The sequence below is a fragment of the Crocodylus siamensis genome, chromosome 4 (assembly GCF_052110815.1).
Source record: "Crocodylus siamensis isolate JL-2025a chromosome 4, ASM5211081v1, whole genome shotgun sequence".
Taxonomy (NCBI): domain Eukaryota; kingdom Metazoa; phylum Chordata; order Crocodylia; family Crocodylidae; genus Crocodylus; species Crocodylus siamensis.
This window is the reverse complement of record NC_143398.1, coordinates 6679583-6693330: the sequence shown is the minus strand read 5'-3', so window position 1 is coordinate 6693330 and position 13748 is coordinate 6679583. Positions and strand designations below refer to the sequence as shown.

Sequence of the window (13748 nt, the reverse complement as noted above, 5' to 3'; positions counted from 1 at the left end):
ACAGAAATGCTCTGTATTTAAACCTCCGATCATTTTCCTCTTCTCCTGCTTCCCCTCGCCCCGACAAATGAGATCAGCTCCCTTTTATAAAGCAAGAACTCACTCAGTATATTTCAAGACAGCAGACTTTGCTTTCAAAAACCTGCTGTAAAAGGGAAATTATACGTCAAGGTGAAGTATTTCTGCTGCAAATCATCCCGCGACGTCGTCAACCCTATTTGATTGAGTTCACCACCATAATCATAAATACTCTTGTTTTATGGCCCTGCTGAAGTTCGTAACCAGAAGCAAACAGGGCTTTCCCAACAGGCTCCACAACAACTATATTCAGTCATTCTGACTTCTCAAAGCCGCCTCGCCAACCTGCTGCCTGGCGTTGGCATGAGATGGAAGAGCAATGCCACGGGCGCCAGCGAGCGATCGAGGTACTGGTTGTCAGTAAGATCGTCCTTATTGTTCTGGCTCAATTTCAAGAGCCGATTCTGCAGCCCTGAACCAAAAAGGGCAGTTCCAAAATACTTGATTCAAGGCCACAGGACAATCATCCAACATGAAAAACCAACTCTTGAAGCCACCATTCAAATGCTCATTGACTTTGCAGTGGGGGTGAGAAGTGAGAAGAAAGTTGAAGATTTAGCCCTGGATATTTAGATGCTGCCTGTATATAGCCCCATGCACTTTGAACCATCTCAAATATTTTCTCCTGTCCTACTGATCTCTACTTTAGCACTGCTGGTGCTAGTATAAGGGTTACTCTGCCCCATCCTAGAGGTGGCCACATGATGAGTACCCAGTTTGGTGCAGAAACGTGTCCCAGATAATGCACAGGAGGCCTGGCTTTAAGGAATAACGCCATACTTTTAGAGGGGAAAGAGATGATCCTGCAGGCCTTCTCTGTGCCTCCATCCTACTGTTCATCTCCAGAGCAATTTGGTATCTTGCATGAATCTGCACATGGCAGAAAGAGGCCAGCGATCTCTCATCGGAGGCTCCACAAGAGACCAGGAAGGCAGTCAGAGCACTCCTGCATAAACCGGCAGGCATCTGATGAAACCAGGACCTAAGCACAAGCCTCTGGAAGCACGCTGGCATGTCTGCATGTTTCGATCCACCTTCAAATGTGCAAAGCGTGGACCATGTGCTACATGAGTGGGAAGACTCGGCCCACACGGGGTTTGGCTGAAAGATGCCACATGGGTAGCAAAGAAGAGTGGGCGAGAGAAGACAGCAACGCTGGGGCGAAGGCCAGCTTGTGGGGGAGAAGGAACAAGCCTGGCACGCTGATGGCGATGAGTAACTAGGGGAAGAGCTGCTGGCGGGTGCATGCACGACAAAGTCTCACCAATGTTTGTTTACTTGGCAAGGCGGCTCTTGGTGCAATGGGACCATACGCTCCTGGAAACGCTCCACGCTCCGATGCTCAGCAGAAAGCTGGAAACCTGCACCCAGCAAACAGTGGGAATAAATACCTGCTCAGGACAGACCGATTCAGTGAGTACTCACTCCAAACAGAACTGAAAGCCCCCCAGCGAAGAAGAAGAAGGAAAAAGGCTTCCTCGAGGCAGCGACGTGAATATTAAGGATGGAAAGACTAATGAAAACAGTCTACGCTTGAGGGCCCAGACGCTGGAGAAGACGTCACAAGGAAGGCTGGCTGTACGAGGCAGAAACTACATCCCAGCTGATGCCTGAACTGAGCAGTCCAGGAACTAGCTGGTGGCCCTGCCAGGCTCCCGACGGTAGGTGAGGGACAGCTGGCTGGTCCATATGGTTTCAGGAGTTGGAAGGTCTATATGATTCAACGAAGTCAGGCTCCAGCCCAAGTGGTGATGTTCTGGCAAGTAATGGCCAGGACAGAAATGGATACAGCCAGGAGGCATGGAATAAGAGTTTCCAGAAGAAAATTTGGCTGAATATTAAGAAACAGTCTCTTCTAGTGAAATGTGTTAAGCTGTTAATAGGGTCTTCTGGGAAGTGGAAGAAGAGGACTTCTGCCACTCAAAACGAGTGATATGGGTAGGATATGGTAGGGCCAACCCTCTACTGATCTTTGTGGGATGGACTAGATACTCCCGGAGGTCTTCTCCTTGTTTTTGTTAATTGGGGCATGTCAAATATCTGATGACAAGTCCAGGACTCGTGAAGAGCCACACAACCACACAATGTTTCCTGTCCTCCTGGGCCAAACCACCATGGACGCCCTTGATTCTGGAAATCTTCCTTCCATATAGTTTCATAGTTTCTATGGAAGGGACCTGAGCAGATCATCGAGTCCAACCCCCTGCCATGGCAGGAAAGAGTACTGGGGTTAAATGACCCCAGCAAGATGTTCATCTAACCTCCTCTTAAACACCCCCGGGGTAGGAGCCTGCACCACTTCTCTTGGAAGCTGGTTCCAGATCCTAGCTGTCCTGACCGTGAAGTCGCACCTCCTGATATCTAGCCTAAATCTACCCTCTACCAGCTTGTGACCGTGATTCCTGGTCACTCCTGTCAGCGTTCGGGGGAACAGGGACTCCCCCAATGCCTGCTGGTCCCCTCGGACTAGTTTGTAACAGGCCACTAGATCCCCCTCAGCCTTCTCTTGTGGAGGCTGAACAGGTTCAGGTCCCATCGCCTCTCCTCGTAGGGCCTGCCCTGCTGCCCCCAATCATGCGGGTGGCCTCCTCTGGACCCTCTCCATGCTGTCCACATCGCTTCTGAAGTGCGATGCCCAGACCTGGACGCAGGACTCCAGCTGCGGCCTGACCAGTGCTGCATAGAGGGGGAGGATCACCTCCCTGGACCTGCTCGAGATGCATCTGTGGATGCAGGACAAGGTGCGGTTGGCCTTCCTGACCGTATCCCCGCACTGCCGGCCCAAGCTCATCTTGGAGTCAATGATGACTCCAAGATCCTCTTCTGTCTCTGCACTGACAAGAAGGGAGTCCCCCAGCCTATAGGTATGGTGCCGGTTCTTCCTCCCCAGGTGCAGCACCTTGCACTTGTCTGTGTTGAAACCCATCCTGTTCTCATCCACCCACCCCTGTAACCTGTCTAGGTCCGATTGCAACCTATTCCTCCCATCTAGCATGCCCCCATCCCCCACATCTTAGTGTCATCAGAAAATTTGAACAGGTGCTTTTTACCCCCTCGTCCAAGTCGCTGATGAAGATGTTGAGCAGTGCGGGCCCGAGGACCGAGCCCTGGGGGACCCCACTGCCCACGTCCCTCCAGGTTGACAATGACCCATCCACCACCACTCTCTGGGTGCGGCCCTCCGGCCAGTTGGCGACACATCTGACTGTGCGGGTGTCGACACCACAGCCCCCAGTTTCTTAATGAGAACGGGGTAAGAGACAGTGTCGAAGGCCTGCCGAAAGTCCAGGAAGACGATGTCCACTGCTCCCCCTGCATCTAAGGATTTGGTGATCTGATCATAGAAGGCCACCAGGTTGGTCTCACAGGACCTGCCGCTAATGAACCCATGTTGGTTGCCCCTGAGCATGAAATCCCCTGCTGGACTCTCTCCTAATACTCAAAAGGGCTTCATCCCCACGACATGGCTAGACTAGTAATGTCATCTGATGCAAGTAGTTTCCTGCCTGGGGAAAGATGCTTGGGCCCGTATCTTTTCTCCAAAGATCATAAAGTTTTTTCAAGTTACTAGAAGTATTGGGTTATCCTCCATTAACCAGGTGACTGAGAGGGCAATCCTGTCATGGTCCACTAGGCTGGTAAGTAGAGCGAGGTGTGGAGCTGGAGGTTGCAGGGGTAAGGGTCAGAAATCACAAGTCAGGAGCTAAAATGCCAAGCCAGGGTCAAGAGCTGGGAATCAGAAACCTAGTTACCAAGTCCAAAGGGAAATCCATAGGATGGCATCCAAGAGTAAGCCAAACTGGGTTCAGGAGTCAGGAAGCAGATCTGCAGGGAAAACCCTGAGGCCAAAATCCAGGAGCAAGCCGAAAGCAGGGTCAGGAACCAGGGAAGCACAGACGGCGCTGGGGCAGAAGCTGCTCAGAGACTGAACACCAGTGCATTTTACAGCGAGGCTCAAGTGCTGCAGAAGTTTCTTAAACACAGCTCCAGACCCAAGCAAAGTGAAGGGTCTGGGGGTCAGCTGGCCCCGATTACTATAAACTGGTCCATGCACTTAAAGGCTGCAGGGTAGGAGCCTTACAAAGCTGACCCAGGCTGCAGCCTTACAAATTCATACCATGCAGCAAAGCCTCCTAGATAGCCTCCTGGCTCTCCTAAGTTACTGCCTGTGTTTGTGATTTGGGAGAGAGCTGAGCTAACCGAACCATCTCTCATTTTCAAAGCACCAGGGGAGGCCCTGCCTGGATGGCACCAGCTGAAGACAGAAAGACCCCAACACCATGCTGCTTTCCAGCTTTCCCAGGCACCGGATGGGCTGCCAGTGCATCTAACATCTGAAGGGAAGCCATCGGGCCTGCCTGCCTGCCTAGTTCCCAGCCAGTTTCACAACAGACTACCAGGAAAGGCTGACTCCCAGAGGACCAAGTGCTGGCAACGTCTGGCCCATGAATTATTTATACCCTGTACCGTTGTCACTGCAGTTCAAGATGGTTGCCTCCAGGATTGAACTGTCAGCCAGCAGACACACTCAAGAAGAAAGGAGACTCAGGAGATTGGGGGGTGCCTCTAAGAGTCTGCTGCAGGGTCCAGCATCGGGGCTATTCTGCAGCCATAGGACACAGTGCGTGATAGAGGGCCACGCTCTCAGAGTCATCGATATTAAGCTTTGTACTCTGGGAAGCTTTCCAGCTAGGACGAAATGTGCCCGCATCACCAGAGAGCTGGAGTTGATCAACAGCCCCCGTGCCTGATGGTTCGTGAGATATCAGCCCTCGTCAGGGACATTGGTCCCTCCAGCCAAGCACGCAACAAACCATCTCAGGTCATTTATCCTCTTGAGTTCCCCTGGATGTGACTGCTCACTGCATCCCAATCCCCCGCCTCCCCTGGCTGAGCACCTAGGTTACCCCCTCGACTCTGCTGGGGGTGGGCTGCTTCCTGCCAGATCCACAAAGGGAATTAGGCTCCCAGCTCCTGGGAAATCAGTAGGGGGGTCAGGTGCCTGAACACCTTGGTGGGGCCCTTCCAGGTTACTTGAAGTCTCAAGGCTCCCATTAAGTCTGCAAGCAACCGTTTGCCCTCCTCTCCCTCCACAGGGTGCACACATGCATGCACACACACATGCATGCACATGCACATACACAGCTGTTTCCCCTCCTTCCAGAGCCTAGAAACCTCCTTGACAGTGAGCAGCGAGCAGTGGCAGCCGCCATGGCTTCCCGAACGAATGCGTTCCCTCCGTGCATGTCTTACATTCGGATGAAGGCCTTCGAGCCACCCTTTCCCAGGCCTGACAGCACATTATGTATCTGTGGGGCCTGCTCCGCCATGCGTGGCAGGGACAGCCACCCAGCCCGCAAGAGCACCATACACCCGCACCTAGGCGCTGACAGGGAGCTGTGCCAGACCTGCCGGCTCCGAGAGCCTCTCTGCTGGATGCTCTGACAACCGGGGCGCTGCACCAACTCCTCGTTGGGCTCTCGTGATGCCAGTGCTTTAAGACAGAAGCAACCCACCCTCCTCCCTCCCACGCCTGATTGAACAGGCTGTTCTTGTCCCCACGCAAACTCTCTGGCGGCAGCGCTTAGATATCTCACGCCTGCTCTGTGAGGTGGTGCCCTGCACAAATGTGCAACCTGTTATGGTGCCAACAGATGGGGAAAGCCAGGAAGCAGGGGGTTGGTTGTGAGTCTGACCGCCAAGATGCCAGCCTGTATAGCACGCATCCAATGGAAGGAGACCTTCTGGTGGGGGAAGAAAGTGAGGAGAGAATGGGAAGAGGTGGTGAAGGTGACAGGTTGCAGCGAAGGTGTGGGAAGGGCAGGCATGGGGAGTTTAAGTCAGCCTGGAGCATGGCAGTACCCTCCCCCCGCCCTACAGAACATGGCCCCCATATCCCCCCTTACCTCTGGCAGCTTGACACGGCCTTCCTGGAAGGAGCAGGAGCGAGGGTCGTGCGTGCAGACGTGACGGTATTTACACCAGTGACAGCGGTAGGGGCTCTCCACGCATGACAGGCATCTGGGGACCGACAGAAAGGAAATCACTTGGCCAACCCAGCTTCACACACCAGCACAATGGGGCGGTGTGATGACATGAGAGAGGGCCGTGTCAAGAGAAACTGCCTTGATTCGAGACCAGAACTTGGCATAGCCCTGGGGCAAGCTGGTGGGATGCTGATGCATAGGGGTGAAGTGGACCTGGTGCCTAGGAAAGCAAGTGGGACTGCACTGCCTGGGATGATGGGAGGGCAGGGCATGGTTGCTTTGATAATGAATGAGCTCATCCTGGGCAGTGCCCATGTAGGATCCCAGCCACTGCTGGCACCAGGAGCCTTTGTGCCCTGTTTAGTCCTTGGCCTCTCTGCTGAGGTGGGCAGCAAGAGAACTAGCTGGTGCCAGCCAGGATGTAGTTGTGGGGCCAAGGTGGTGTAAAGAGTGGGCACTGCCACTGCTGTTGTGAATCAGGTGCAGCAAGCTGCATCCCAGGCTCACACGGATGTGATTGTGGTGTGGCAGTCCACGGCAGTAAGGTGGCTCTTTCCATATCAGCCCCACCGAGTCCCTGTCCAGCTGGGGAAGGGCACAGACTTCTGGTGACTGTGGGGTTAACCCAATTTTGCTCCATTAATAGAGATGCTGGGGGAAGATGTGTCTGTTTGCAAGGCAGAGGGGAGGGGATGCCTTTGGGGAAGCCAACCTCCCACCCAGGCTCAGGACAGGGCAGTTCCCCAGTTCACTTTCCACCTACAGCCTGCTTGGATTTGGCTTCCTTGTTACATGCACAACCCTACAGGAAAAGACCAGACAGACCAGGCAGCATTTAGCTATGGCTGTACCTTTCCCGGGGTAGGGGAAGGAACTAGATGACCTGTCAAGCCCCGTTTTCTATGAGGGCAGCCATGCTTCCACTTTGTACCTTCATCGGTTCTCAGTGTTTTATGTGCACAGCGATTTGCACGCAGGCCACCGCAAGGGCCATCAGAGGGTGCGAGCTCTTGCTTACCACCAGCTCTCATGCTCACCTGGCTGGAGAGCTCACCCCTGGGAGCACAGAGGGGAATTTCACTGTTTAAACACGCAGGTCTGAAACCATCTCTCAGCCCCAGCGCAGACACATGCACTCACACATGCTCTCCTTCTCCTCCCTGAGAAACCTCCTTCCCCTTCAATCCCCCGCCCGCCCCAGTGCAGCGAGCTGTTCTTCAAATGGGTAACAAGCACTCGCTCTGATAAATCAAATTAAAAATGGATAGTGTATTATAGTTTGTCAAGTCGGAAACCAAAACATGCCATAAATATTTAACACCGCCATCTCTTCCTGCCTTTTTTTTTTTCCTCCTGCCGCTGTTTGTCAAAACTGCAGAAACATGGAAATAGGATTTGCCTTTGCTTATGAACTGCTGAGCTGCAGTAATAATTACCTCCTCCTGGCCCCTCTGGAAAGCTGTCTGGGGAAGCCGATGGCTTGGAGATGGGAGCACGGCACCCCCAGGGCAAACTACTACAAGGTAGCCCATTGCCTTTGCTTGTGATGCTCACGCACCCAGTGCCCAATGCAGCAATGGCACTGTTGAATTGATTGTGCCCCCACTCAGAGGCTCAGCAAGGGTTCCCACAGTGCTGTCCCCACATTGCTGCAGAGGGTGTTGGTAACTGGCTGGATGGGAGGCAGGGCCAGTATGGAAAAAGTGACCCCATGGGAAATCAGCTTGCGGTGCTTAAATCAGCTCCTAGAGAATGGTGTCCACATGAACGTCACAGGAAACTCCACCCCTTATTGGCCCTCCTGATTGAAGGCCCAAACTTACCAAGATTTGGTACCTGGCTTGGTGCTAGGTGTGGAGAAATCACCCCCCAGTCTACCTCACTGCTATAAGCAGACAGCCCAACCCCATGTTACCAACCTACTTGACTGACTGGGTTGTACAAATCTGAATGGGAGAGGGAACCTGCTCCTCTGTCATCTCAGGTTCCCACCACTGCAGGTCACATGCCTAGCCATCTCACCTGGTAAGGCTGATGTCATCTGGAACCGCCGGTCAGCAGCCAGTGGAGCTGCTTTTAGTGGGAACTTAGTGATGAGGTCACAACAGGTGTATAAGAGCCCTTCCAGGAGGAAAGAGGGCAGACATGTTTTTGAACACAGCTAACCAGCAATACAGCTGCTGGGAAAGACCTTGGTCAGACTCTGGCTGTAAATGTGAATAACTTACCTGAATTGTAGCTAGTAATTTAGGATGAAGTGATCTAGAAGTGGCTCAAAAGGCTACCAAGCCGCTTCTGTTTGCTCAGGGATGGTTTTTTTGATACTTCTCTGACCTGGACCCCTCCCCATGACTATCCTGTCCCATCACTAAAGCTATCCATTATAACAAGCCTTGTTGTACCTGCTTGAGAGGGATTAGGCAAGCCTTTTAGCTCCCTTGCTCAGCCGACTAAGGGAGGCTACTGTTAATGCTTCAGGCTATAAGAAGCACCCAGATACATCCTGCTGGGAGGCAAAGCACCCCCAAGGTCTACAGGGTCTGTGTACCCCGGGCAGCACAGAGCCCTAACAAAGACCAGACCCCGGGTGGTGGCAGTGGTTACCCCAGACTTGCAGGTGTGCTCCGGGAATCGGAGTTGCCAGACACAGGCACCCCAGGGGAGACACCTGAAGCGTGGTTTTGGTCGGGCTCAGTGAGGCATGGGGGCTCAGTGTAGGAGCGCCCCCTGTTGACCCGCCACAGAAGACACCTGAAACTATCCCACTGACTTCACTGGGGCTGACATCATAGGCAAGGATTGGTAGTGCCATAGGTGTGCGGAGCATGAAAGCCTACAGGGCTATTTGCTCAAGTCCAGACTCAGTCCTTTCTCAGTCAACTCCTTCAATGTGGCTTTCTGCCTATGCACAGCTGAGTATTCCAGCTGGGGGCTAAGGGTGGATTTGGGGATGAGGCACATCAGGAGATTATGAATTTAGGAGTCATGATCAGCGCAGTTGTAGAAGAGGCTGCTAGTGAGTTACTCCAGGGTTACTGAAGTGGGTTTGGAATCTGGATTAATCTGATTCAATACAGCATTGGCAGTATCCACCCTGGCCACCACCCACGGCAGGTTACAGTACTAAGTCTGTGTTGTGTCAGGGTTGATGGTAGTCTTATGTAGGGTTTAAATGATGGCTTGTATGGGATGGTTTGAATAGGAATGACCTGCCTCAGGCAGGGGGCTGAACTAGATGACCTCTAGAGGTCCCTTCCAGCCTGACTTCTCTATGACTGCCCCAGGACACCAACCAATTCCCTTATTGGCAGGTTCAGCAGAGAAGTCAAGGACTGAATGGGATGTTGTGCAGCTCACTGCTGGTGAAATGTGTTTCTATGACATCTTGGGACCTTTCACCTGAAACAGGCTAATCAATGGCACCAATGACACCTCAGTTCTCACAGCCATGACTTCAGGACTCCTTCCCACCTAACTGGCAGTCATTGGGATCCTTGTACCAGTCAGCATATGGAGCTGCAACAGAATCAATGTGAGATTGCAGGTGAGAGACCCAACTTACGAGTTGTGGACGCTGCAGTTGTAGAAGACAAAGCTGGTGCTAGCAAAAGTCATGCCCGTCTCCTTGGATTTGAGCTGGAGCTGGACGATGTGATGGTCTCCTGCAGAAGAGACATAAGGATCACTGAGAAATGATGGGATTGCTGTGTTGGTGACCAAGCTGGCCATGAAGAACCATGCAAAAAATCTGTGCTTTCACACAACCCACAACAATGTGGCCAATGGGGGACAAGAGTTTCACAGGGCCTCCACTATCTCATACACGCACATGCACAGAGAGTCCCTTATCCAAACAGCTTGCGATTTAATCAGACCAGGCAGACAAGGCACAAAGAGCAGGAGTGCCTCACTCCCAGTCACGCAGCAGGTGAGAGACAAAGATGCATATAAAATCTGGATCTCTCCACTCCCAGCCCTGTGCTCTGGGTGTCTGAATCGTGCGCATCTCACTGTCCAGCCCTGGAGAAGGGAGCAGCCCGTACAGGCCGAGACTAATGTATAGCACCACACCGCTGCTCTGTCCCCTGTTAGCAGACTCCTGCCTGCTCCGTGCACATGGGGTACACTTGATGTAGTTCAGTCAGGTCTTTTCCAGCCCTGACTTTTCTGACTGCATCTCAAGGCAAATGCTACCCAATTATAGGATACCCCTCAGTGATGCTATAAGGGCGGGGAGAGGCAGATAGTGATACTTCCCTGGGTAGAAGCCGTCCATACCATATGGTGGTAGGCAATAAGCTATTGGGCAACATTTTCCAAGCAGCTAAGAAACTCAGGAGATGAAGTCCCACTTGCATCTACACTGCAATGGCAGCAGGTCCTGGCACCAGCACTCCAGGAGCATGCCCTGCCCACCCTCACGTACTGGGATGCCCCAACCCTGCAATGCACCAATTGAGTCATTGCAGGGCTGCCTTGGCAGCTGCTCTCAGGCATGGGAGACTGAGGTCTTGAGAGCAGTGGCAGAGGGATACTGCAGAGGGGGCTGACCATTGCATTTAGACAGACAGACAGACGGGGAAAGTGCCTTGTGAACGCCATACAGGTGGGTGGCAGGTCTGGATGGTGGTTATCGCTGTACAGTCCATGCTCTGGGGTTTCCAGGAGGATTCCCATATGCTGGGGGCCCTGTGTATTCCCCCTGGAAACATTGGACTCAGATGCATGCTGACCTCGGCAGAAACAAGTGTTGCAGTGCCCTGTCAATCCCAGACCCTCTCCCCCACTCCCACCCTTTAGCATCATTGTTCCCCTTTTGCTTGCTCCTTCCAAGAAGCCTCCATGCTGTTGGATTAACACTTATTTTTATTGAGAATTAAAACTGAGCAGACCCATTCAGCACAGCTTAATTAATTAATTGATTAGGCCTATAAAAGACCATCCCCATCAAAAGCCTGAAGCATACATCACCAGTTCTGGGCTTGAGGCAGCGGTGTGATGATTTAGGTGGAGCGAGCACAGCAGGTGATTTGGGATGGCTATATTTTACCCTCTTTGTTTATAGGCTCAGACTCCATTACCTCACCTCCCTCCGCTGCTTTGGGAAGCAGGACCAGAAGAGTACAGGTGCACCGACTGCACGGTGCCTGCTTCCTGGGCCTGCCTGGTATTCCTGGTGTTGGCACTAAAAAGTGCCAGATCCACCATGCTCAACTCAGGCACAACAGCAAAACCTTTACTTAACAGCACTTAAAAACAGCTACAAAGGGCAAAGATCCTGCAAGACTTAGCTAGGCCCTTCACACGCATGTCAGGCATTACGGGAGCTTGCTTTGCAGCCTCTCCCAGCTCTGTGAGGGCCTCGCACTACAGTTTTTTAGCTCACAGACAAAAAGAGGTATAAGAGATAAACACCCGGGCACCTTTTCTTCTGACTCATCCACATTCCAACTCCCTTTGCTGTTTTTCTCCATTCCTGTTTCTTTTCCCTTGCCTGCCTGCACCCCCCTCTCCATGTCACTCCATCCCATTACCCCTTTCCAGCTCCAACCACTGTGCTCCCCCACAACAGACCCCGATTAAATCCCTTGGTGCCATCAGCAGTGGATGTTGTTCAGATGAAATAATTGCAGTAATTTGATGAGGAAGGAGCCCATGTTTAATTCAAGGCTTTGACCCAACCGGCCCTTCCACCTCTATTATCTTCCTCCTCACCTGAAAGAGTCATTAATCAATCAGGCCAAAGCAAGCTTGACAATTCGTCTCTGGCTGCGAATACACGCGCGCATGCACACACGCACACACTCCTAAATACGTGTTGCTGCCAGTGCCCAGCACTGCTGCCCATCTGCTGCCGATGGCTTTGACAGCTCTACTAACTGCTTCGTATTTAATGACTTTGCCAGCATCTCGCGTATCACGAAAACCGGAACTGGAGGGCTGGAGGGCTCAGGGGCTGAGGCACGGGTCCAGAGCCTCTCCTCCCCTGGTTAAGACCCATCCTCCAGCAGTGCACAAAAGGCCCTAGGTCTTCAGAGGTGTGAAGTACCCACTGTTAAAACAGAAGGGACTGCAAATGCTTGGGTTTTCTGAAAATTAGGCTCCAGAAGACACTCTCTGCAGGCACTCACCCAGCCTCCATCACATAAAGATTGTTGGATAGCAGGTCTTAACTTGGTGGTCCTTAAAGGACAAGCATTTACTCTAGAGAAGCCTCCACCAGCACTATTGTGCCTGCTTCTTGGTAAGCAAGCTCAGCTCAGCAGGAATTGTCTCCTGGCTGCTTAGGATTGAAACAGGTGGGAGGAAAGGTGGCCTTTGTGATGCTGCCTGGCTCATGGCTCAGCGGGGTCTCTCAGGGCACCTTCACCAGGATGCAAGTCACCACTGCAGTTCTCAAAGTATAGCAAAAGCAAGAGATGGCAGCTTCAAAAGGCTCCAGGGAAGTCAGGCAGGCAGCACAGGCTTCTTGCTGCAGTAGGCAGTCATCTGTGACCGTCGCATATAACTGCTGCAGGCCTGCTCATTCTCCCCATGAGACAGCAGCCTGACACAGTCACCCCCCAGGAAGCCCATCGTGAACCTGATGGTGCACTCAAATATGGACACGTGCTCTAATGCACTGCTGTTCTCTGCCACCAGTGGGTCACACTGTTGCAGCAACTTAGCCACGGTTTTTTGGCACAAACTTGCAGTGTCTTTCCAAGCCCCTTTGCCATGTTCAGGTCCCTGGAGCAAGGAGAAGGGAAGATGGGTGGCACGGGCGGGGAGGGCATCACACACTCACCGTTCTCTGTGATGATTCGGGGCACTTCCTTAGCAGCAGGGGAGATGCACTGGATCTGATTCCCCACCACCAAGCCGTCCATCTCGGAAAGGTCCTCAAAGGTGCAGTTGACCCCAGCCGACAACTCTGGGACGTTGTAGGTTTCCAGGACCAACTGCAAGTAGTTGGGGGCGGGGAGCGGGATGGGGAGAGACAGACAGAGAGCACTGAGCTCAGCGAGAGAGGAGGCTCGCAGAAGAGAATTACACTGGAGAGGTTGGACAAAGAGCCTCTTGCTAGACACAGACCCTCCTTCAAGAGAAAGCACCGGTCGGGTGGTGGGGATGGGATGCAGATGTCATCGTGAGTGGTGGGTGGCGAGGCAGTGTCTCCGTGCTGGGCAGGGACAGCCGGGGCGGTGGGGTGCAGTGCTCAGTATCGGGCATGCAAGTGGGATACTAGAGGGGGGCTTAGGAGCCGCCTGTGAAGATGGGGGCTGGCTGGCCCCTCGGCACAAGGTTTCTGAGGAAGGTGACTGCTACTCACAAGAGGCACTCTGCGGACTACAGAGAAACTGTAGCGCTCCAGTCTAACTCTCTACGCCTCCTCTCCTAGCATCGCCACAGAGGGAGGTCTCTGGCACCAAGTTCCTGTGTATAGAGAGTCTAGTTACAGCCATCAGTCAGCCAAAAGCATTCGCTCCCTTTAGCGGGACAGCGGCATCGCTGCAACTCTGCCAGAGGCTCGGGCGGTCCTGCCCCACGGCGCGGGATGGGACGCTCCTGCTGGCCATTTCCTCACCAGTCAGTATCCAAAAAGTCTCTGCTCAGACATGGGGCTGTCATGCCACTTGCCACTTGGAGTGGCAGGTCTGTGCTCAGGGATGCTTTGCTTGGGTATCCCCAACCCACCCATGC

The 13748-nt window shown here is 53.0% G+C and overlaps 1 protein-coding gene across 1 annotated transcript in view; it reads right to left on the bottom strand.

Annotated features, from left to right (window-relative positions):
• PLXNA4 (plexin A4) overlaps positions 1-13748 on the bottom strand; it is a 533592-nt gene that overhangs the window by 138165 nt on the left and 381679 nt on the right. The window contains exons 7-9 of the mRNA XM_090041550.1: positions 12853-13006; positions 9628-9727; positions 5985-6099 (exon numbers count right to left, since the gene is read on the bottom strand). Coding sequence (XP_089897676.1) covers positions 5985-6099; positions 9628-9727; positions 12853-13006 — 369 coding nt within the window. The remainder of the gene's footprint in view (positions 1-5984; positions 6100-9627; positions 9728-12852; positions 13007-13748) is intronic.